This window comes from Tachyglossus aculeatus, chromosome 4 (genome assembly GCF_015852505.1).
Source record: "Tachyglossus aculeatus isolate mTacAcu1 chromosome 4, mTacAcu1.pri, whole genome shotgun sequence".
Classification (NCBI taxonomy): domain Eukaryota; kingdom Metazoa; phylum Chordata; class Mammalia; order Monotremata; family Tachyglossidae; genus Tachyglossus; species Tachyglossus aculeatus.
The window spans coordinates 62,630,258-62,654,410 of NC_052069.1; the positions used below are offsets into that span (position 1 = coordinate 62,630,258).

The window sequence follows — 24,153 nt, forward strand, 5'->3', positions numbered from 1 at the left end:
AGCAGGACATGGGCTAGAGGTCGTTGGCACAGTTAGGCGAGATCGAGGCACAGTGAGAAGGTTAGCATTAGAGAAGGTTAGCACTGAGAAGCAGCGTGGCTCAGTGGAAATCAATCAATCAATCAATCGTATTTATTGAGCGCTTACTGTGTGCAGAGCACTGTACTAAGCGCTTGGGAAGTACAAGTTGGCAACATAAAGAGACAGTCCCTACCCAAAAGTGGGCTCACAGTCTAAAAGGGGGAGACAGAGAACAAAACCAAACATACTAACAAAATAAAATAAATAGAATAGATATGTACAAGTGAAATAAATAAATAGAGTAATAAATATGTAAAAACATATGTACATATATACAGGTGTTGTGGGGAAGGGAAGGAGGTAAGATGCGGGGATGGAGAGGGGGACGAGGGGGAGAGGAAGGAAGGGGCTCAGTCTGGGAAGGCCTCCTGGAGGAGGTGAGCTCTCAGTAGGGCCTTGAAGGGAGGAAGAGAGCTAGCTTGGCGGATGGGCAGAGGGAGGGCATTCCAGGCCCGGGGGATGACGTGGGCCGGGGGTTGACGGCGGGACAGGCGAGAACGAGGTACGGTGAGGAGATGAGCGGCGGAGGAGCGGAGGGTGCGGGCTGGGCTGGAGAAGGAGAGAAGGGAGGTGAGGTAGGAGGGGGCGAGGTGATGGACAGCCTTGAAGTCGAGGGTGAGGAGTTTTTGCCTGATAGGTTGATTGGTAGCCACTGGAGATTTTTGAGGAGGGGAGTAACATGCCCAGAGCGTTTCTGGACAAAGACAATCCGGGCAGCGGCATGAAGGATGGATTGAAGTGGGGAGAGACACGAGGACGGGAGATCAGAGGGGAGGCTGATGCAGTAGTCCAGACGGGATAGGATGAGAGCTTGAATGAGCAGGGTAGCGGTATGGATGGAGAGGAAAGGGCGGATCTTGGCAATGTTGCGGAGCTGAGACCGGCAGGTTTTGGTGACGGCTTGGATGTGAGAGGTGAATGAGAGAGCGTGGAAAGAGCATGGGCTTGGGAATCAGAGGTCATGGGTTCAAATCCCAGCTCCCCTGCTTGTCAGCTGAGTGACTTTGGGCTTGGAAATCAGAGGTCATGGGTTCAAATCCCAGCTCCGCCTCTTGTCAGCTGAGTGACTTTGGGCAAGTCACTTAACTTCTCTGTGCCTCAGTTACCTCATCTGGAAAATGGAGATTAAGATTGTGAGCCCCACATGGGACAACCTGATCACTTTGTATCCTCCCCAGCGCTTAGAACAGTGCTTTGCACATAGTAAGTGCTTAACAAATACCAAAATTATTATTATTATTAGAGTGAAGTGTGTGGGCTGGATTATAGTAGGAGAATAACATGTCAGTAGTAGTGAGGCAGGAGGGGGCAAGGTGATGGAGTGCTTTAAAGCCAATGGTGAGGTGTTTTTGTTTGATGTGGAGGTGGATGGGCAACCACTGGAGTGACATGTCCTGAACGTTTTTGTAGAAAAATGATCCGGGCAGCATAGTGAAGTTTGGACTGGAGTGGGGAGAGGCAGGAGGCTGGGAGGTCAGCAAGGAGGCTGATGCAGTAATCAAGGTGGGAAGGTGGGACAGGATGAGTGATTGTATTATTCATTCATTCAATTGTATTTATTGAGCACTTACTGTGTGCAGAGCACTGTACCAAGTGCTTGGGAAGTACACATCGTCAACATATAGAGATGGACCCTACCCAACAATGGGTTCACAGTTTAGAAATGGGCTCACAGTATTAACGTGGTAGTAGTTTGGAGAGGATGGGGTGGATTTTAGCGATGTTGGGAAGGTGGGACCAACAGGATTTAGTGTGGATTGAATATATGGGTTGAATGAGAGAGAGGAGTCAAAAGGTAATGCCAGGGCTTGTAAGACAGGAAGGATGGTGGTGCCATCTATAGTCGTGGAAAAATCAGAGGGAGGACGGGGTTTGGTTGGGAAGATAAGGAGCTCCGTTTTGGACATGTTAAGCTTGATGTGATGGGAGGACATAATAATAATCATTTTGGTATTTGTTAAGCACTTACTATGTGCCAAGCACTGTTCTAAGCACTGGGGGAGATGCAAGGTAATCAGGTTGTCCCAGTGGGGCTCACAGTCTTAATCCCCATTTTCCAGATGAGGTAATTGAGGTACAGAGAGGTGAAGTGACTTGCCCAAAGTCACACAGCTGATAAGTGGCAGAGCTGGTATTAGAACCCATGACCTCCGACTCCCAACCACATGCTCTTTCCACTGAGCCATGCTGCTTCTCTTGGACATCCAAGTAGAGAAGTCTTGAAGGCAAGAGGAAATGCAAGACTCCAGAGGTTGAGAGAGATTAGGGCTGGAGATATAGATTTGGGTATCATCCACATAGAGGTATTAGTTGAAGCCATGAGAGCAAATGATTCTCCAAGAGAATTTGTATACACGGAGAATAGAAAGGGTCCCAGAACTGAACCTTTAGGGACCCTCACAGCTAAGGGGTGGTAGACAGAGGAGGCACCCACAAAGGAGACTGAGAATAAAAGTCCAGAGAGATAAAAGAAGAACCAGGAGAGAACAGAGTCAGTGAAGCCAATGTTGGATAATGTTTACAGGAGAAAGTGGTGATTGACAGTGTTGAAGGCAGCTGAGAGATCGAGGAGGTTTAGGATGGAGTAGAGGCCATTGGATTTGGCAAGAAGGAGATCTTTGACCTTTGAGAGGGTTGTTTCCATGGAATGAAGGGGATGTAAGTGAGATTGGAGGAGGTCCAGGAGAGAATTGGAGGAGAGGAATTTGAGATGGCCTGTGTAGACAACTCCCTCAAGGAGTTTGGAGAGGAATGGTAGGAGGGAGATGGGATGATAACTGGAGGGAGCAGTGGGGTCAAGGGAGGGTTTTTTCAGGATGGGAAACATGGGCATGTTTGAAAGCAGTGGGGAAGAATCCATTGGAAAGCGAACAGTTGAAGTGGCTGTTGGGGAGGGAAGAAGCGGGGTTGGATGCGCAGGTGAAGGGGCTGGCTTTGGAGAGGAAACAGATCTTTTAGTACAGTGCTCTGCACACAGTAAGCACTCAATAAATGCGATTGAATGAATGAATGAATGGTACTGCTGGGAAGGGTGGGAGAGTTGAAGAGGGACCAGAACGGGGAGGGACTGAGGAGGGGCAGGGATGATTTTAGCAAGCTCGAGTCTGAAAGTGTCAATTTTCGTAATAAAATAGGTGGCCAGGTCACTGGTTGGCAAGGGATGGGGTGGGCACAGGGGGCCTGAGGAGGGAGTTAAATGTCTGGACCAACTGGCAAGGGTGATGGGCATGGGTGTCAATAAGGGTGGAGAAATAATTTTTCCAGGCAGAGGAGAGGGCAGAGTTAAAGCATGCAAAGAGAAGTTTGAAGTGGCCGAAGTTGGCCTGATCTTTAAGATTTCTTCTAGCAGCATTCTGCAGCTCGTGCACAAGCGTGAAGGAGGCAGATTGCGGAGGTGATCCAGGGAGGTGGGTTAGTGGTACAAGATGGACGAAGGGATAGGAGAGTGATCGAGTTGAGATCAGTAGAGAGGATGGTGTTGAGGGCATCTATTTGGTCATCGAGGGAGGGTAGTTTGGGCATGGAAACTAAGTGGGGCATGATGAGTTGAGAAAATTGGATGGAGTCAAAAAATCAGAGGAGGTCTCTGTGGGGTACAGGGAGGAGGCATTTAGGAGAGGAGGAGTTAAGTGAGGAGGTTGTGGTCAGATACATGGATTTCAGAGTTGGTGAGGGTAGAGATTGTACAGTGGTTAGAGATGATGATGATAGAGTGTACTATCCCAAGCACTTAAAGAGTGCTCTGTCCACAGTAAGTGCTCAATATATATGATTGATTTTGGAGAGTGAACCAACTGGATAAATTTTTTGGAATTTTTCAGTCAAATGTTGAATGCCCACTGGGGAAGTCATTAAGCAGGCATGAATTTTTTTCTGTAGTCCTCATTTTTCACTATGGGAGCAGCACTTATGTTTTAGGTTTTTACTTTCAGTATACCGATATTGATTGTGCGTGGAGTTAGTCTGTAATGCCACAAGAATTAAGTTTGGAAAAAAATAGGCAATGATGTTGCAGCGCTTAGAACAGTGCTTTGCACATAGTAAGCGCTTAATAAATGCCATTATTATTACTATTATTTCAAAGACCCCTCTGGTGGGTGGGGGGAATGGGTTAGCCAGTGGAACAAGCCAACATATTCTACCACAAGGCCCCTGCCCTCACTGGCTGTTTTTAACATGCCAGCCAGCTGCAGAGTGGATCCCACTGTGGTTGAACTCGTCATTAGTAGTTCTGCCTTGGCTTATAATTGCCCCGAAGTGTCAGTTTCCCAGTTCTTGAACTTAGGACCTGAGTCATTGATAGAGTAGAAAAATTTGCCACTTAGTTGGGAAGTCAATTGGGTAGTTATATCAAAACTTAAAAAAAAAATGTAAATGGGAAGCAGTGGTCTCATTAAATATTTCAGTCTGTTAATTGATGGTGGAACCATTGTCTGTCATTCTTGTTAAGCTCATTATGGGCAGGGAACTGGTCACAAATTCTGTTTTATTGTACTCTCCCAAGTGCTTAGCACAATACTCTCCATATAAAGAGTGCACAATAAATACCATTGATTGATTGATTCTTGCTCTTGTATTAGTAATGGTGGGAGTCTTTGCTATTTTTCCAGGAAAAATAAGGGGAAAGTTATTTTTGATCAGATTCAGAATCGTACATGGAAAAATGATCCTCTTCAGTTCAATTGTGACTTTGTGATGTTTTGCTCTCATATTTGTTTTCACCAGCTCAGAGTAAGGGAACATCCAGTGTCCGGGCCCTATGTAGAAGACCTATCTGTGTAAGTCTTTCCAAATGTCACTGTACTCTCCCAAGTGCTTAGGACAGTGTTCGGCATACAGTAAGTACGAGTGACTGACTATTTGAAATCGTGACCTGGGGCTAGAGATGTAATGTATTTGAAGAGACTGTCACCAGACCTGCCCATTTTTACTCATTAAATTATCTTGTTTCTTCAAATCCCCCACCCCACTTATATCTTCCACCTTTCCTACGTTACTTCTGACAAAGCTTCCAGATGGGGTGCTCATCTCTGCGCGGGGAGGAGGGCGGAGAAGAGAGAATCAGCATAGCTCAGCCAAAACCCTGGAGGCACCCCCAAAATAGAGAGAGAGAGGCTGACTTTTGCCTTTAGAGGTGACCCCTTTCTCTACATCACAGGAAAGAATTGCTGTCCCCGTAACACATTCTACTGTAGTAATCCTTAGGGATTTTTTTTTATGTACATGAGTGATGGAGACTCACAACTGTAGATAACCTGATTTTTCAGTTGTGTTAAATCATTGCTGTGTGGGAGCAAATGACATCGATTTCAATGGGCTCCCTCTAAATTTTTCTCTCTCTGTTTGTTTTGATAGAAATGTGGTCAGTTCTTCCTCTGATGTCCAGGTAAGAAGTCCACACTGTGGAAAGTGGATAGAGCACAGGCCTGGGAGTTAAAAGAACCTGGGTTCTAATCCTGGCTCTGCCATGTGCCCTTGGGCAAGTCATTTGACTTCTCTCTACTTCTACTGCAAAATGGAGATTAAGACTGGGAGCCCAGTTTGGGAGAGGGACTGTGTCCAACCTGATTATATTATATCTACCCAGTGCTTAGTTCAGTGTCTGGCACAAAATAAGTGCTTAGCAAATATTATTTAAAAAAAAAAGGTAAGATTGGGAAACTATTTTCTGTACTTTCTACTCATCATAAAGGATATCGATGTTAGTGAAATTTTGTTCTTAATTTCTCATTAAATGCTAAAGGACTATGCAAGAAGCTAATCTTGTTATTAGACTATCACAGATTCATGTCTTCATCTGTTTAAACTGAAGATGATAAGGAGATTTCACTCTTCACAATTACCATTTCTTTTTTGAAATTTATGGTGGAAATTTTTTTTGTATTTTTTTCTATCTAAGATTATTTTATTACCATATCATTGTATTTGTTATGCACTTACTATGTGTCGAACACTGTTCTAAGCACTGGGGTAGATACAAATTTGTTAGGTTGCAGACAGTTCCTGTTTCAAAAACATGGGGTTCACAGTTTAAGTAGTAGGGAGACCACAGTAAGTCTTCAATAAATCCAGTTGATTGATTGATTTAATCTTTGTTTTATCTTAGGACTTAGGTGTCTTCTTTAGCATAACCTAAGAGCACATGTCTGGAAGTCAGAAGGACCTGGGTTCAAATCCTGGCTCCACCACTTTTCGGTTGTGTGACATCGGGCAAGTCACTAGACTTCTCTGTGCCTCAGCTCCCTCATCTGTAAAATGGGGATTAGGACTGTGAACCCCATGTGGGACAGGGACTGTGCCTAACCTGATTAGCTTGTACCCATTCCAGTGCTTAGTACAGTGCCTGGCACATAGTGAGCACTTACCAAATGCCACAATTATTATTATTATGATTATTCCTGTGGAAGGAGCACATAGGTGTCAAGTCAAACTCCGACAAGGATAAAATCCATCAGTGTTAGGTTAACCAGTCTTGGTGAACTTATAGTTAAATGGATGTGTTTAACAGATCGGCTGGCCTCTGTGGATTTCATCTTCTTTTTACCTGTCATATTCTATTAGAGCTGGCTCGAACTAGGAAATAAACAAAGAGCAACTGCCGCCACCGGTATGAACGACAAGAGCTCCAGATCCCATTCTGTTGTTACCCTTGTGATGACCCAGACAAAGGTATTTTGGGGAGATAATGTCTTTATGAAAATACAGAGCTTTAGCAGCCAGTAGACTGAGTAAGGAGAATACAGTCTTAGTCCCCAGCCATGGAGTCATTCTACAGAATCACTCAGTAATTCTCAAATGTATTTTCATGCTTAACCTCTACACGTCCTTCGGTCCCCTGAGGCTGATTCCCCGGCTGTTCCCGAAACATATTATTCCATAGTGTTTGAGTACTTCTCATGTACAGAACACTGTATGTACTAAACGCTTGGGAGATTATAGAGAACCAATGACAGAATCAAAGAACGCTCTTCCCCCTGGTAGGGAAGAGATGAAGAGGGTGTTCACAGAGGCACATATTCAATTGAATATACTGAGTGCTCAATAAATAGGATTGAATGAATTGAATGTTACCTGTTCTTGATAACAAATTGTCTTGCTAGGTTCATTTTTGTCTTTCAAGTCATTCGATCAGCGTATGGGAGCGGTGAGAAGAAGGTGCTCTGGTTTGGGATTTCCTCTCCGGGGCTTATGTGATCGCTGCTCTATCTTTATTTATAATTTAGACTTCATCAGTATTTCTTCTCTTGGGAAATTTGCAATATTAAACCTACAAGCAGGGATTGCCTTTTACAGAAGTGGGCATGTCACAGAAATCTGCTTCTTTCGAAGGCTTTTATTTTGTGGCGTGCACTTGAAGAATCCGAATCAGTTTTTTAGACCAACAGGCTGCAATACCTTCTTCTGTAGACGGAGTATGTGGAAGAAGAAGAACACGATCACAGGATCACAAGCCGTATAAATCTAATAGATCTGGCAGGGAGTGAACGCTGCACTACAGCTCAGACCAGTGAGGAACGGCTGAAGGTAAATATCATCTCCCTTGAAAAAAAAAATATAGTACAGAGTTTTAATGTGAGGTGAAAAAATAAACTGCACACAAGTTTGGTTTGTAAGCTCATTGTGGTCACGGAACATGTCTACAGCCTCTGTATTATGCTATTCCAAGTGTTTTGTTCCGTGCTCTGCACAAAGTAAGAGCTCAATAAATACCACTGATTGTACTCACAGGCTTTAACAAGGGTTATGGTCTTTCATTGAACTGGTGTATTGCTGTCGCTCGAGGGGAGCTACTATTGGTACTTCTGAAAGCTTTTTTCACTTCCTAAAAGTCCAAGTTATTAGCTTGAGAACTTTTTCCCGAGAACATTGGTGTTACCAAAACCCTAAGATGACTGCATTGAAAACTTTGGGTAGTCTTAGGAGAGAGATTATGTAGATAGGTTTTTTTTTTTCCAATTAACAAAAAGAAATGTGTTAAACATAAAATGCATATTTTTCTTTATTTTAGGAAGGTGCTAGTATTAATAAGTCGTTATTGACTCTGGGAAAAGTGATTTCTGCACTCTCTGAACAAGTGTACAACCAAAAGAGGGTTTTTATTCCATATCGTGACTCTGTTCTTACTTGGTAAGTGTGCTTTAAAGTAAATGTTCTACATGACAGCTCGGTTGATTGTGATGAGAGAAAGAACAATATCTTCCCAAGTAAATATAAATTGTTTGCATTGTTTGTTACCTCAGGAATCAATCTGGGTAATGTCACCACATTTCAGAGTTGATACGTTTTGTGGATGTGTCCCAGTTTTTCTAAGTGTGATTTGGCGTGTGCCTGGTTATAAAGCCTTCCTGAAGTTGTATATGTATACATATATCTAAATGTATATGTGTGTATATTTACACAATCATAACTATTTTATTTTGTCTAATTTATTTTGTCTATTTTATTTTGTTAATATGTTTTTGTTCTGTCTCCCCCTTCTAGACTGTGAGCCCACTGTTGGGTAGGGACTGTCTCTATATGTTGCCAACTTGTACTTCCCAAGAGCTTAGTACAGTGCTCTGCACACAGGAAGCGCTCAATAAATACGACTGAATGAATGAATAATAGTAATTTTAATGCATATCTATATTTTCATACACACATACTCTGTGTGTGTGTGTATATACTTATATATAGGTATGCATTACTATCACTATTAGATATAACAAGAATAATAATAAATATGGTATTTTGTTAAGCGCTTACTATATGCAAGACACTGTACTAAGCACTGGGAGAGTTACAAGGTAATTGGGTTGGACACAATCCCTGACCCATATGGGGCCCATAGTCTTAATCCCCACTTTCCAGATGAGGTAACGGAGGCCCAGAGAAGTCAAATAATTTGCCCGAAGTCACACAGCAGACAAGGAGCAGAGGCAGGATTAGAACTCATGACCTTCTGACTCCCAGTCCCAAGCTCTATCCACTTGGCCATGCTGCGTGTGTGGGTGTGTGGGTGTGTGTGCGCGCACACTGAGGTCTGGGAAGCAGAGATGAGGAATTAAAGGTTGTGAAGTGAGAGTGGATATATGTAGATGTTGGTAGCTGTAAGGGGTGGATATGAAGAAAAACTGATGCTCCTGCCCATAATCCCTCCCCTACCAAATAAACAATATTAGAGAGGGGATCCTGTTGTTTTGTGTGTCTCCTCCTTCCCCCACCCACTTCTTGGAAGTCCACTGCTCTCCTGAGCACTCTGCCAGCCTCCTAGGTTATATCTCGCTTTTCCCGCCTTGTTCCAATTTTTGTCCTCACCCTCCACCTGAGGGGCCCAGTCTTCACCTCCAAGAGAGCAATGGAAGGAAAGGGCAAACTGGGCCAAGATTGAACTCCAAACATGGTTGAGTTCAGGGCTGCCATTTTAACTCCTCTCCTAGTTTTCTTTTGTCAGGGTCTCTGGGGTGTCTCTAGAGCTCATTGCAGGTCGGGAATATCACTGTTTATTGTTACATTGTGCTTTTCCAAGCTCTTAGTACAGTGCTCTGCACACAGTGAGCACTCAAATACGATTGATTGATTGAATGAATGAATGAATGGGTGGAGGATGTGGAGTGTGTTTGTGAGCCAGAAGCAATGTGGGCTCATTCATTCATTCATTCAATTGTATTTATTGAGCGCTTTACTGTGTGCAGAGCACTGTACTAAGCTCTTGGGAAGTACAAGTTGGCAACATATAGAGACGGTCCCTACCCAAAAATGGGCTCACAGTCTAGAAGTAGAAGGTTCAATTTTGATCAGGTCAGATAACAGGATTAAAAAACTGGGACCCCAGAATTTCTCCATCAATTCGGGCACAGGAACATAAGCAAGGGTTGCCCAGGGAGACTAGGATTTTTTTTTGCAGTATTTAAGTGCTTAGTATGTGTAAAACACTGTTTTAAACACTGGGGTAGATACAAGTTAATCAGGTCAGGCACAGGCCCTGTCCCATATGGGGGTCCCAGTCTAAGTAGGAGGTAAACCAGGTATTGAATCCCCATTTCGTAATTGAGGAAACTGAAGCCCAGAGATTTTAAAGGACTGAATACTAATAATAATTACGGTATTTTTTAAGCACTTACTATGTGTCAGGTGCTGTACTAAGTGCTGGGGTGAATACAAGCAAATCAGGTTGGACAGAGTCCCTGTCCCAAGTGGGTCTCACAGTCTCAATCCCTATTTTACAGAGGAGGTAACTGAGGTACAGAGAAGTTAAGGGACTTGCCCAAGGTCACACAGCAGGCAAGTGGCAGAGCCGGGATTAGAACCCATGACCTTCCAACTTCCAGGCCCGTACTCTTTCCGTCCCTCCCCCGAAGTGCTACCTTAGCCCTGATCCCTTTCTGTAGGGGAGGGGAGGGTCAACTGGGCTTATAATTGGGTTATTATTGTTATTATTATTGTTATTGTTATTATTATCATAATGGCATTTATTAAGTGCTTACTATATGCAAAGCACTGTTCTAAGCACTGGGGAGGTTACAAGGTGATCAGGTTGCCCCACGGGGGGCTCACAGTCTTATTCCCCATTTTCCAGATGAGGTAACTGAGGCCCAGAGAAGTGAAGTGACTTGCCCAAAGTCACACAGCTGACAACTGGCGGAGCAGGATTTGAACCCATGACCTGACTCCAAAGCCCGGGCTCTTTCCACTGAGCCACGCTACTAGATGAGTCCTGTAAACACCTCTGAAGTTATTGAGTCAAAGGGAGAACTGCTTCCAGAAGCCATTCAGCTCTTTGGGCAGGAAAATTACTTTTCTTTACATTTCCTAAGATTAATAGAAAGGAAAAAATACTGTTCTTCATAAGAGGTCAGCCTCTACCAATCAGCACTACTCTTTGGTAATAACTAGGCCCTGCTAGGATGCTAAAGTACCACATAAAATTAGAAAATTCATCCAGCCTTTTTCACAAAACCCAAGTCTATTCTTATGAATTTTGAGACTCCAGAAAAATTAATATGGCCCTGGGAACTTAGTTTTCCACGCAGTTTCTGTCAAGCTAAAGAAAAATTCTGTAACCCGTTTTAAAGGTTGTTAAAAGAAAGTCTGGGTGGAAATTCGAAAACTACAATGATTGCTACAATCAGCCCTGCTGCGAGTAACTTAGAGGAAACATTAAGCACGCTTCGGTATGCTAAGCAAGCGCGTTTGATCGTTAACATTGCCAAAGTAAATGAAGATATGAACGCTAAGCTAATCAGAGGTAAGCATCTTAATTAACATCTGATGGTATGACATTAAAATTTTCTGGTGAGTGACCTAAATTTTGAAGGTAGTTTCTATGTAAGAACATTTAGATTTTATTCAGTTATTCATTTTAATGATTTGTTGAGTCCCCATCATTGGTTCTGAGGCAGTTTGGCCCTAAATCCAGTGTCTGTCAGTTTGTGGGTAGATGAATAATGGAGTTTGTTTAAAAACGATTTGCAGGATAGCAGAATAAGATTATGAAGCTCCTTATGCTGAGAATAATAATAATTATGGTATTTGTTAAGCACTTACTATGTTCCAGGCACTGTTCTAAGTGTTAGGGCAGATACAAGATAATTGGATTGGAAACAGTCCCTGTCCCCTGTGGGACTCACAGTATTAATCCCCATTTTACAGATGAGGGAACGAGGGCCCAGAGAAATTAAGTAAATTGCCCAAAGTCACATAGCAGACAAGTGGTGGAGCCGGGATTTGAAACCGAGACCTTCTGACTCTGAGCGCAGTAAGCGCTCAATAACTGACCAACAAGTGCCCTGCCCACAACAAGCTTACAGTCTAGAGGAAGAGAATATCAATCAATCAATGGGATATATTGAGTGCTTACTATGTGCAGAGCACAATTCTAAGCACTTGGGAGAGTACAAGAGAAACTAGCAGACACGTTCCTTGCCCATAATGAGCTTAAAGTCTAGTGATATGATTAATGATTTTTAAAAATTGTATTTATGGTCTTTGTTAATTTGAGTTGGTAGCTTGTTGTGGGTAGGAAATGTGTCTGAAAAGGGAGACCTACAAAAACTGGTGCTGTGACTTGCAAATCAAAATAATAATGATGGCATTTATTAAGCGCTTACTATGTGCCAAGCATTCATTCATTCATTCAATCGTATTTATTGAGCGCTTACTGTGTGCAGAGCACTGTACTAAGCACTTGGGACGTGCAAGTTGGCAACATGTAGAGACTGCCCCTACCCCACAATGGGCTCACAGTCTAGAAGGGGGAGACAGACAACAAAACAAAGCATGTGGTCAGGTGTCAAGTCATCAGAATAAATAGAAGTAAAGCTAGTTGCACATCATTGACAAAATAAATAGAATAGTAAATATGTACAAGTAAAATAAATAGAGTAAAAAATCTGTACAAACATATATACAGGTGCTGTGGGGAGGGGAAGGAGGTAGGGCCGGGGGGGGATGGGGAGGGGAAGAGGAAGGAGGGGGCTCAGTCTGGGAAGGTCTCCTGGAGGAGGTGAGCTCTCAGTAGGGCTTTGAAGGGAGGAAGAGAGCTAGCTTGGCGGATGGGCAGAGGGAGGGCATTCCAGGCCCGGGGGAGGATGTGGGCCGGGGGTCGACGGCGGGACAGGCGAGAACGAGGCACGGTGAGGAGGCTAGTGGCGGCAGAGGAGTGGAGGGTGCGGGCTGGGCTGGAGAAGGAGAGAAGGGAGGTGAGGTAGGAGGGGGCAAGGTGATGGACAGCCTTGAAGCCCAGGGTGAGGAGTTTTTGCTTGATGTGTAGGTTGACTGGTAGCTCCTGGAGATTTTTGAGGAGGAGAGTAACATGCCCAGAGCGTTTCTGCACAAAGATGATCCGGACAGCAGTACGAAGTATAGACTGAAGTGGGGAGAGACAGGAGGATGGGAGACCAGAGAGGAGGCCGTTGCAATAATCCAGTCGGGATAGGATGGGAGATTGAACAAGCAAGGTAGCGGTTTGGATGGAGAGGAAAGGGCGGATCTTGGCGATGTTGTGGAGGTGAGATCGGCAGGTTTTGGTGGCGGATTGGATGTGAGGAGTGAGTGAGAGAGCAGAGTTGAGGGTGACACCAAGGTTGTGGGCTTGTGAGACGGGAAGGATGGTAGTGCCGTCTATAGTGATGGGAAAGTCAGGGAGAGGCCAGGGTTTGGGAGGGAAGATAAGGAGTTCAGTCTTGGACATATTGAGTTTTAGATGGTGGGCAGACATCCAGATGGAGATGTCCTGAAGGCAGGAGGTGACCTGCGCCTGAAGGGACAGAGAGAGAGCAGGGGCAGAGATGTAGATTTGGGTGTCATCAGCGTAGAGATGATAGTTGAAGCCGTGGGAGCAAATGAGTTCACCAAGGGAGTGAGTGTAGATAGAGAACAGAAGGGGACCAAGAACTGACCCTTGAGGAACCCCTACAGTAAGGGGATGGGAAGGGGAGGAGGAGCCCGCAAAGGAGACTGAGAATGAATGGCCGGAGAAATATGAGGAGAACCAGGAGAGGACAGAGTCTGTGAAGCCAGGGTCGGATAGCGTGTTGAGGAGAAGGGGGTGGTCCACAGTGTCGAAGGCAGCTGAGAGGTCGAGGAGGATTAGGATAGAGTAGGAGCCGTTGGATTTGGCAAGAAGGAGATCATTCGTCACCTTTGAGAGGGCAGTTTCGGTGGAGTGTAGGGGACAGAAGACAGATTGGAGGGAGTCGAGGAGAGAGTTGGCGTTGAGGAATTCGAGGCAGCGGGTGTAGACGACTCGTTCAAGGAGTTTGGGAAGGAAGGGTAGGAGGGAGATAGGATGATAACTAGAAGGGGAGGTGGGGTCATGAGAGGGTTTTTTTAGGATGGGGGAGACGTGGGCATGTTTGAAGGCAGAATGGAAGGAACCAGTGGAGAGTGAGTGGTTGAAGATGGAAGTTAAGGAGGGGAGAAGGGAAGGGGGGAGAGATTTCATAAAATGAGAGGAAATGGGGTCAGAAGCACAGGTGGCTGGAGTGGCACTTGAGAGGAGGGAGGAGATCTCATCTGAGAATACTGCTGGGAAGGATGGGAGAATAATGGAGAGGGTTGAGAGCAGGGAGGTTGGAGAAGGGGGAGGAGTGACTTTGGGGAGCTCAGACCTGTTCTAAGCCCTGGGGAGGTTACAAGGTGATCAGGTTTTTTCACAGGGGGCTCACAGTCTTAATCCCCATTTTACAGATGAAGTAACTGAGGCACAGAGAAGTTAGGTGACTTGTCCAAAGTCACACAGCTGACAACTAGTGGAGCCGGGATTTGAACCCCTGACCTCTGACTCCAAAGCCCGTGCTCTTTCCACTGAGCCACACTGTTTCTCCTTAAGATAAGAAATGTTTGACCAAAAATGCCATGATTGGTGAGATGCAGGGATATGCTGACTGGCACCAAATTAAGGATTTATATCTTCTTTAGTGACGAGTAAAATGCTGTCATACACATTATCCCAGCCCCACAGAAGAGAACAGAAGAAACTATTCTCTTTAAAGACAAAGAGGGAATCTTGCTCTGCTAGCACAGCGTGAGCCCTATTCATTTATTTATATTAATGTTGATCTCCCCCTCTAGACTGTGAGCTCACTGTGAGCAGGAATGTGTCTGTTGTTTTATTGTACTCTCCCAAGTGCTTAGTACAGTGCTTTGCACACAGTAAGCACTCATTAAAGACAATTGTATGAATGAATGGTATTCATTGGGCGCTAATGTGCAGATCACTGTACTCAAGGAAGGAAAATACAACAGAATAAGCAAATACATTCCATGCCCATAGCGAACTTGCAATTTCCAGTCTAGAGCTTACAGTCCAGACATTAATTCTGATAGTGGCCCTGGCCCTTAAGGGGCTCATAATATATGATATATTTTAAGAAACATTCCAGTGAACCATTGAGAAGACCCTGCAAATTGTAGAAAATCGCCTTTAGACTGTAAGCTTGTCCTTTTGACTCTTAGCCCGTTATGGGCAGGGAATGTGTCTGCTAATTCTGTTGAATGTGCTCTGCCGAGCACTTAGCATGGTGTTCCGCACATAGGAAGCGTTCAATAAATACCATTGATTGATTGAAGTCATAGCTTTTTTTATGGTATTTGTTAAGCACTTAATATGTGCCAGGCATTGTTCCAAGCACTGGGATAGATACAAGCTAATTAGGTGGACACAGTCCCTGTCCCACATGGGGCTCACAGTCTTAATCCCCATTTTACAGATGAGGTTATTGAAGCCCTGAGAAGTGAAGTGACTTACCCAAGGTAACACAACAGAAAAGTAGAGGAATAGGGATTAGAACACAGGTCCTTCTTATTCCCAGGCTCACGCTCTATCCACTCGGCAACACTGCTTCCGCATTTTTCTTCCACATCAATTCCACATTTTGAAAAAATCACTGCCACAATCAAAGCAGAGGAAAATGGTAAAAGCACCAGAATCTGATGCGTTTCCTGCAGAAATATACAAGCGAGGAGGGAACTATTCCTCAGATATCTGCCCAAGTTTATTCTCAATATATGCAACCCAGAATTTCAGAGACAACTCCTTAATCACCATCTTTAAAAAGGAAGGTCAGAAAATGGTCTGTGGAAACTCTGAGGGGGTGGGTTAGGGAACTTCTCTGCTGTTATCATTGAAGAAGCTATTAGTGCCTCTTAGGCTGCTAAAGAATATCATCAACCTGAATTGCAGTCTGGCTTCAAACTGAATCTTGGTAGAGCATACAATCTTTGCAGCTTGTCTAATAGAGAAGTGCAGGGAGCAACACTGAGTGTCACTACATCCAAAGACCTGAAATAAATCTTTAATTAAATCAAAAGCTGACAATATCTCCATTTTGCTTCTGAGGCGGAGACTCAATATCGGAGAGAGAAAACGTGAAATTTGCAAAAACTGACCATGAGTGCTAGTTACGTGAATGGAACTCCAGACTCTTTACAGAGTGGGGAAAATCCATCGATATTAACATTTATTAAATTCTTTCAATGCACACAACATTCCTCTAAGTGTTGGGGAAAAATGCCCAGATATTAATTTTGATGAGGGTCCTGGACCTAAAGGGACTCACAATTTAGAAGGGGGAGAGGACACACACAAGGAAATAAATGACAGGCTAAATTTAACACATTCTGAAATGAGATTAGTTTTTTCTGTATGGTATTTGTGAAGCATTTACTATGTGACAGGCACACAGTACAAGCTAATCAGGTTGAACATAGTCTATGTCCCACAAAACACTCACAGTCTGAGAGAGGGAAAACAAGTATTTTAATCCCCATTTTACAAATGGGAAATTGACACTCAGGATAAGTAACTTGTTCAAACTGAGAAGGCTATAAAATGGGCAAAAGCTAGTAACAGAGCCATCAATAAAGATGGACATGGCAAAGTGGCCACACTGGACGTAACCTGTATGGAGTTCATGACCTATTCTACAACCATTGTTTAAAAGAAATGTTGCATGGGTGAATACTGACATATTTTGAGAGTGGGGAAGTTTGTGTTTTACTTTATATTGCCAGATATTGTCACCTCTTTATTCAGTACTCCTCAAGCACCTAGTACAACATTCCACACCGAGTGCTCGATAAATGCTACTACAGCAATAAAACCAGCAGAAGCAATTCAGCAAAACGATTCAACTAATAGTAATTTCTCAAAGCACTCCCCTCCATTTAACCAATTAATATAATGTGTTTGCTAAAATAATTACCTCTGAAAGAACCTCACTTCTATCCCTTCTCCCTCTAGTGTGTTAATAACAATGATGGTATTGGTTAAGTGCTTACTATGTGCCAAGCACTGTTCTAAGCGCTGGGGTAGATACAAGGTAATGAGGTTGTCCCACGTGGGGCTCACAGTCTTAATCCCCATTTTACAGATGAGGTAGCTGAGGCACAGAGAAGTTAAGTGACTTGTCCAAAGTCACACAGCTGATAAGTGGTGGAGCCTGGATTAGAATCCACGACCTCTGACTCCCAAGCCCTTGCTCTTTTCACTAAGCCATGCTGCTTCTTGTGTTAGTGCCTTGTGGGCATGCAGGGTGTCTACTGACTTTGTTGTACTCTTCCAAGCGCTTAGTACAGTGCTCTGCACATTGTAAGCACTCAATAAATGCCATTGATTGCTTCACAGAGAAACAAATGTGGGAACAGGACTAGAACCTGCATCTCTTGATGAATGCATGTGCCAACTCTCCCAAGCGCAAAGTACAGTGCTCTGCACATTGTAAGCGCTCAATAAATATGATTGACTGATGACCAGTTTCATTTTCTTTTCAGTAGGTCATGTTTGCCCCCTACAATGGTGGAGATCATAACCCTCAGGCTACTTTTCCCCAACAAGAAATCTCCCAGAACAATATTCATTGCATTTAAAAATACCAAACCATCAGGAAGTCACATAGCAAAACACGGGTTGATTTTACGGCAGAGTGTAGAACTTGCCATTCATCATGCAAATATGGTAAATCAGTTGACCAACTGATAAGAATTGGTACAACTCTGTTGTACTTTACTCTCCTAAGTGCTTAGTACAGTGCTCTGCCCATAATGCTCAATAAATACCACCGATTGATCGATTCATAAGATCAATTTAAATCAGTTCTAGCAATGAACATTTTTAGAAAGTCTTATAGCTCTTTAAACTCTTTATAACGCTTTAGAGAAGCAGCGTGGCTCAGTGGAAAGAGCCCGGGCTTTGGAGTCAGAGGTCATGGGTTCAAATCCCCGCTCTGCCAATTATCAGCTGTGTGACTTTGGGCAAGTCATTTAACTTCTCTGTGTCTCAGTTCCCTCATCTGTCAAATGGGGATGAAGACGGTGAGCCCCCCGTGGGACAACCTGATCACCTTGTAACATCCCCAGCACTTGGAATAGTGCTTTGCACATAGTAAACATGTAATAAATGCCATTATTATTATTATTATTTAAACTTAAATTTTGCATTGTTAATTTTAGTTTAACCCTAATTAAAAAAAAAAATTCACATATTCAATGTATCAGTAAATCCTGTTGATTCTATGTTCACAATGTCCTCCCTGTCTTCTATGTCTGCCCACTTCAGTACTTACTTCACTCTGCTGCCTGGATCATTTTTCTATAAAAGTCATCAACTTCTTCCCACTCCTCACGAACCTCCAGAGGTTGCGCATTCACCCCCGCAACCAACAGAAATCCTTAACCATTGGCTTCAAGGTGCTCAAATCAGCTCTCTTTCTTCTACCTTACCTTGTCTATTTCCTACTATTACTACTAATAATGATGGCATTTATTAAGCGCTTGCTATGTGCAAAGCACTGTTCTAAGCACTGAGGAGGTTACAAGGTGATCAGGTCGTCCCACGTGGGGCTCTCAGTCTTAATCTCCATTTTACAGATGAGGTAACTGAGGCCCAGAGAAGTTAAGTGACTTGCCCAAAGTCACACAGCTGACAAGTGGCGGAGCCAGGATTTGAATATGACCTCTGACTCCAAAGCCCATGCTCTTTCCACCGAGCCACGCTGCTTCTCTACTACAACCCAGCTCACACAGTTTGCTCCTTTAACACCAACCTACTCACTATATCTCAATCCCATCTATCTCATCACTGCACACTTCCCCAATCCTCCCTCTGACCTGGAACTCTCTCCCTCCCTCTTCATCAATCAATCAATCAATCGTATTGAGCGCTTACTGTGTGCAGAGCACTGTACTAAGTGCTTGGGAAGTACAGGTTGGCAACAGTCTTCATGTCTGAGCGATGACCTCTCTCCCCATTTTCAAAGTCCTACTAAAAGCATATCTCCTCTAAGAGGCCTTCCCCGACTAAGCCCTCATTTCCCCTACTCCCTCTCTCTTTTCCTTCACCTATATACTTGAATCTGTACCCTTTAAGCATGTGATATTCACCCCCAGCTGAACCCCACAACACTTGGTACATATCCATAATTTATTTTAATGTCTGTCTCCCTCTCTAGACTGTAAGCCACTTGTGGGCAAGGAATGTGTCTTTCAACTCTGTTGCACTCCCCCATCACTCAGCTCAGTGTTCTCCAAACAGTAAGCACCCAACAAATGTGATTGAATGATCGGCTAGAAATTCAATTACGTTCAGTAAAAATTAAAATCCATTCCTTACATTAAAAATCTTAAGGCAGAATCCTCAAGTAATCTTTCCTTTAGAAAGCTGGACATTTTGAAATATGAAAGAATGCTTACATGTAACAGTAGGAAATGCCCGTTACATTTTATTAATCCTGATGTAACTTTTAAAAAAATTTAGAACTGAAAGCCGAAATTGAGAAGCTGAAAGCCGCTCAAAGGAGTACTCAAAACATTGACCCTGAAAGATATAGTCGCTGTCGACAAGAAATAACTTCCTTAAGGATGAAATTACATCAGCAGGAGAGAGATATAGCAGAAATGCAAAGGTGAGGCAGTTATTTTCATTTTTGACTGTACTGGGTGCTCTGACATAGAATCATACAAACAGCCTTTAAGAGGCCCAATTGTCTTTATATTTTTATTGAGGCAATCACTTTCAGATCCTTTTTTTCAGACTGTCACTGGTATTCTGGGCATTTTTGAATTCACCTTGGTACTAAACTTACAGGCTAAATTGCCTTGTCATCTTCCTCAGCTCTTAATGAGTTGAATTAGAGACCCCTCATGAAGGGGAGAATATAAGCGTCCAGATATCACAGAAGACCATGCTACTACTTTGAATACAATGGCTTCCATTGGTTTAAATGCCAAGCACCAAACTCAGTGGTAGCTGAGCACTGAACCCAATTTGGTTTAAAACCATCATTCCAGACTGTTCTTTCCCTCATCCCACCACCAGTGATTGAGAATCTCTTTTGCCTAATCCAGGGTCATGTAACTCCCTGTCTCTCAAGAAGTTCTTCCTTGAATCTAATAATGCTTCAAAATGAACTTTCTCATTTCTTTTGGGTAGGGCCTGGAAGCAAAAGTTTGAGCAAGCAGAATTAAGAAAAATTCAAGAAACGAAGGAACTGCAGGTACCAGTTTGTTTTACTTCTGAAAAAAAAGTGAAATCCCAAATTGCAAGTTAGTGTAGTATCTGGAGCTATTCTAGTTTCTCCCACCGTGAGCACTGCCAGCCCCAAATTAGCTTTAAATATGTGCAAGGCAAATTTTGCATTTTTACATTTTGAAACATCACAGCGACCTTTAATCACGTCTTTCTCTATCCTTCACCTAGAAAGCAGGAATTACATTCAAAATGGACAACCGACTGCCCAACCTTGTCAACCTCAATGAAGATCCTCAGCTGTCTGAGATGCTGCTGTATATGATAAAAGAAGGACAAACTACAGTTGGAAAGTATAAACCAAACTCAAATCATGATATTCAACTCACTGGGGTGCTGATTGCTGATGATCATTGGTACGTAAGGTCTCTAAAGTCTTTTTTTTTTCTTAGAAAGACTCCTGATATCATTTTCCTTCCCTTCATTTACTGTTTGAGTTCATGGTTACTAATTTTTTGTGGCTGTTTTGATACCTATCCTTGAGTTAGAAGGATAGTATAGATTGCTTTTAAGGTTGTTGTTATTCAAAACCCGACATTTCAATAGAATTCCTAGAAATTTTTTCCAAAAGTTATACTTGCTCTCCTTTGGTTGCTAGAATTAGTTTTCTCTTGGCCAAGGCCTGCAAATAATTCATTTTTTATTTGTGTAAGGGGATTCTTATTTAGTTCAGACTTTAGGCTACAAAGATTTTTTAAATGATATTTAAGCGCTTACTGTGTGTTCTAAGCACTGTAGGTTAATTAGGTTGGACACAGTCCCTGTCCCGCATGAGGCTCACAATCTAAGGAAGGAAGGAAATCAGGAGAGCTAAGGCACAGAGAAGTTGTGACTTTGCCCAAGATCAAGGACTTTGCTGAGAAGCAGCATGGCTCAGTGGAAAGAGCCCGGACTTGGGAGTCAGAGGTCATGGGTTCAAATTCCGGCTCTGCCAATTCAGCTGTGTGACTTTGGGCAAGTCACTTAACTTCTCTGGGCCTCAGTTACCTCATCTGTAAAATGGGGATTAAGACTGTGAGCCCCATGTGGGACAACCTGATCACCTTGTATCCTCCCCAGCGCTTAGAACAGTGCTTTGCACATAGTAAGCGCTTAACAAATGTCATCATTATTACTATTAACAAGCATTTGACAGAGCCCAAGATTAGAACTCAGGTCCTCTGACTCTCAGGCCTGTGGTTTTTCCACTAGGTCATGCTGCTACTCCTAGGGAAGAAAGAATGGTGATCTTTATTGTAATTTCCAAGGGAAACAGTAAAAATGAAGGGTCATATATCTGGATCCTAAGTTTTTTATTACAAAAATTTTGCTAGCAGATCCTTCATATAAAAGCATAATTGGGAGCTCTGTAACCGAGCACTGTTCTGGATGCTTGGGAGAATGCCATGCAATAAAGGTGGCAGAGGAGGAGACAGATTACAAATAAATTACAGATAAGGGAAATGGATATGCACAAATGTCCTGTGAGTGAGATGAATACCAAGAATTTAAGGATGCTACTTAACTGCAAAGTTTATGATCATATATATAATCAAAGCTATTAATGCTGTCATTATTTCTTTTGTTTCTTTTCAATAGTGTTATCAAGAATTTTGATGGCATGGTGACTATTACTCCCCTAGGAGAAGCAAAGACCTATGTAAATGGAAAACATATTTCAGAGCTAACAGTTCTTCATCACGTAAGTTTAGTGATACAAAAATATTTGTGTATTGTTTTAAGCCTAATAATAATATTAATAATAATAATAATGATGGCATTTCTTAAGCGCTTACTATGTGCCAAGCACTATTCTAAGGTAGATGCAAGGTTATCAGGTTGTCCCACATGGTGCTCAGTCTGAATCCCCATTTTACAGGTGAAGTAACTGAAGCACAGAGAAGTGAAGCGACTTGCCCAAAGTCACACAGCTGACAAGTGCTGGAGCTGGGATTAGAACTCATGACCTCTGACTCCCAAGCCCATACTCTTTCACTAAGCCACGCTGCTTATAATAATAATGATGGTATTTGTTAAGCGCTTACTATTTGTGAAGCACAGTTCTAAGCGCTGGAGGATATAGCTATTAAACATTTTAATTCTATTTAAAGCTGCTAAGAATTGTTTTCTTTTACTTCTTCATGTGATTATAAAGCAAAATACCTGTTCTCTCTCTCCTATTTAGACTGTGAGCCCTGTATGGGACAGGGGCTGTGTCCAACCTGTCTGATTTTTTCTACTCTAGCACTTAGAACAGTGCTTGACACATAATAAGCACTTCGCAAATACCATTTAAAAAAGAACTACATTTGTGCTTTTGTTTTTCAGAGTGACAGGGTGATTCTAGGTGGAGATCATTATTTCAGATTGAACCATCCTGTAGAAGTTCAGAAAGGAAAAAGATCAGCATATGGGACAGTTCTGACAAGTGATGGCGCAAAGGACTTTGAATTTGCAAAAAATGAACTTCTAATGGCACAAAGATCACGGTAAGTACTGATGCTTCTATTAAGTCATGAGGAATATTTTGATAATAAAGGCAAATAAATATTAAGTGTCCTGAGCTCTTCAGAAGAGGGATACTAAAGCTAAGTTATTTGCACCTGCTGACTCAAATTCTCTCCTTGATTCCCTGGAATCTAACTTCCTCCCCCTCCACTCCATAGAAACTGCCCCATCTCTCTCAGGTCACTAATGATCTCCTTCTGGCCAAAACCACTGGCCTCTACTCTATCCTAATCCTCCTTGACCTTAACTGCCTTCAACACTGTGGACCACCCCTTTCTCCTGGAAACAGTTATCTAAACATGGCTTCACTGTCCTCTCCTGGTTCTCCTCCTATCTGTCTGGCCACTCTTTCTCATTCTCTTTCATATTTATTACTCTATTTATTTATTTTACTTGTACATATCTATTCTATTTATTCTATTTACTTTATTTTGTTAATATGTTTGGTTTTTTTCTCAGTCTCCCCCTTCTAGACTGTGAGCCCACTGTTGGGTAGGGACCGTCTCTATATGTTGCCAACTTGTACTTCCCAAGCACTTAGTACAGTGCTCTGCACACAGTAAGCACTCAATAAATACGATTGATTGATTTCACAGGCTCCTTGTCTCACTCCCTCACTTTGGGAGTCCCTCAAGGCTCCGTTCTAGGTCCCATTTTATTCTCCATCCACACATGCTCCCTTGGAGAATTCATTCATTTCTACAATCCCAACCCCTATCTCTACACAGACGATTCCCAAATCTACCTCTCCAACTCTGTCTTTCTTTAAAATCTTACATTTTCCCCTGCCTTCAGGACATCTCCATCTGAATGTCCCTTGGACATCTCAAACTTAACATGTCCAAAAGAGAACTCCTCCACTTCCCACCCAAACCCTGTCCTCCCCTTGATTTTCTCATCACATAATTCTCCCTGTCTCACAAGCCCATAACCTTGGCATTATCCTCAACTCATCTCGTTTAATCAACCCTCATATACAATAGGTCAACAAATCCTGTAGGTTCTACTTTTCCAGAGCTTTAGAATTTAAGCCTTCCTCTCCATCCTTACTACCACTCTGATCCAAGCACATATATCCCACCTTGACTCTGCATCAGTCAATCAGTCACATTTATTGAGCACTTACTGTGTGCAGAGCAGTATACTAGGCTCTTAGGAGAGTGCAATATAGTAGAGTTGGTAGACACATTCCCTGCCCACAAGGACCTTACAGTCTAGAATGGGAGACAGATATTAAAATAACTTATGGTTATGCACATAAGTGCTGTGGGGGTGACCAAAGAGTCAAGTCAAGGACAATGCAGAAGGGAGAGGGCGTAGGAGAAATGAGGGCTTAGTCAGGGAAGGCCTTTTGGAGGAGATGCGATTTCAATAAGACTTTGAAGGATGGGGGAGAGTGGTGGTTTTTTGGCTATGAAGAAGGAGGGAGTTCCAGACCAGAGGAAGGATATGGGTGAAGAGCTGGTGGTGAGATAGATGAGATCGAGGTACAGGGAGTAGGTTGGTGTTAGAGGAGTGAAATGACCATGCTGACTTGTAGAAGGAAATCAGAGATAAGAAAGAGTTTGCAAAGTGATCGA

General features: G+C 43.0%; 1 protein-coding gene across 2 annotated transcripts in view; it reads left to right on the plus strand.

Moving 5' to 3' along the window:
- KIF14 (kinesin family member 14) overlaps nt 1-24,153 on the plus strand; it is a 90,758-nt gene that overhangs the window by 13,689 nt on the left and 52,916 nt on the right. For both annotated transcript variants that reach the window (XM_038746043.1, XM_038746042.1), the window contains exons 5-15: nt 4,807-4,859; nt 5,437-5,467; nt 6,643-6,750; nt 7,489-7,605; nt 8,090-8,208; nt 11,136-11,308; nt 19,316-19,463; nt 19,991-20,054; nt 20,258-20,442; nt 21,665-21,767; nt 22,394-22,554. In XM_038746043.1, the coding sequence (XP_038601971.1) occupies nt 4,807-4,859; nt 5,437-5,467; nt 6,643-6,750; nt 7,489-7,605; nt 8,090-8,208; nt 11,136-11,308; nt 19,316-19,463; nt 19,991-20,054; nt 20,258-20,442; nt 21,665-21,767; nt 22,394-22,554 (1,262 nt within the window). The remainder of the gene's footprint in view (nt 1-4,806; nt 4,860-5,436; nt 5,468-6,642; nt 6,751-7,488; nt 7,606-8,089; nt 8,209-11,135; nt 11,309-19,315; nt 19,464-19,990; nt 20,055-20,257; nt 20,443-21,664; nt 21,768-22,393; nt 22,555-24,153) is intronic.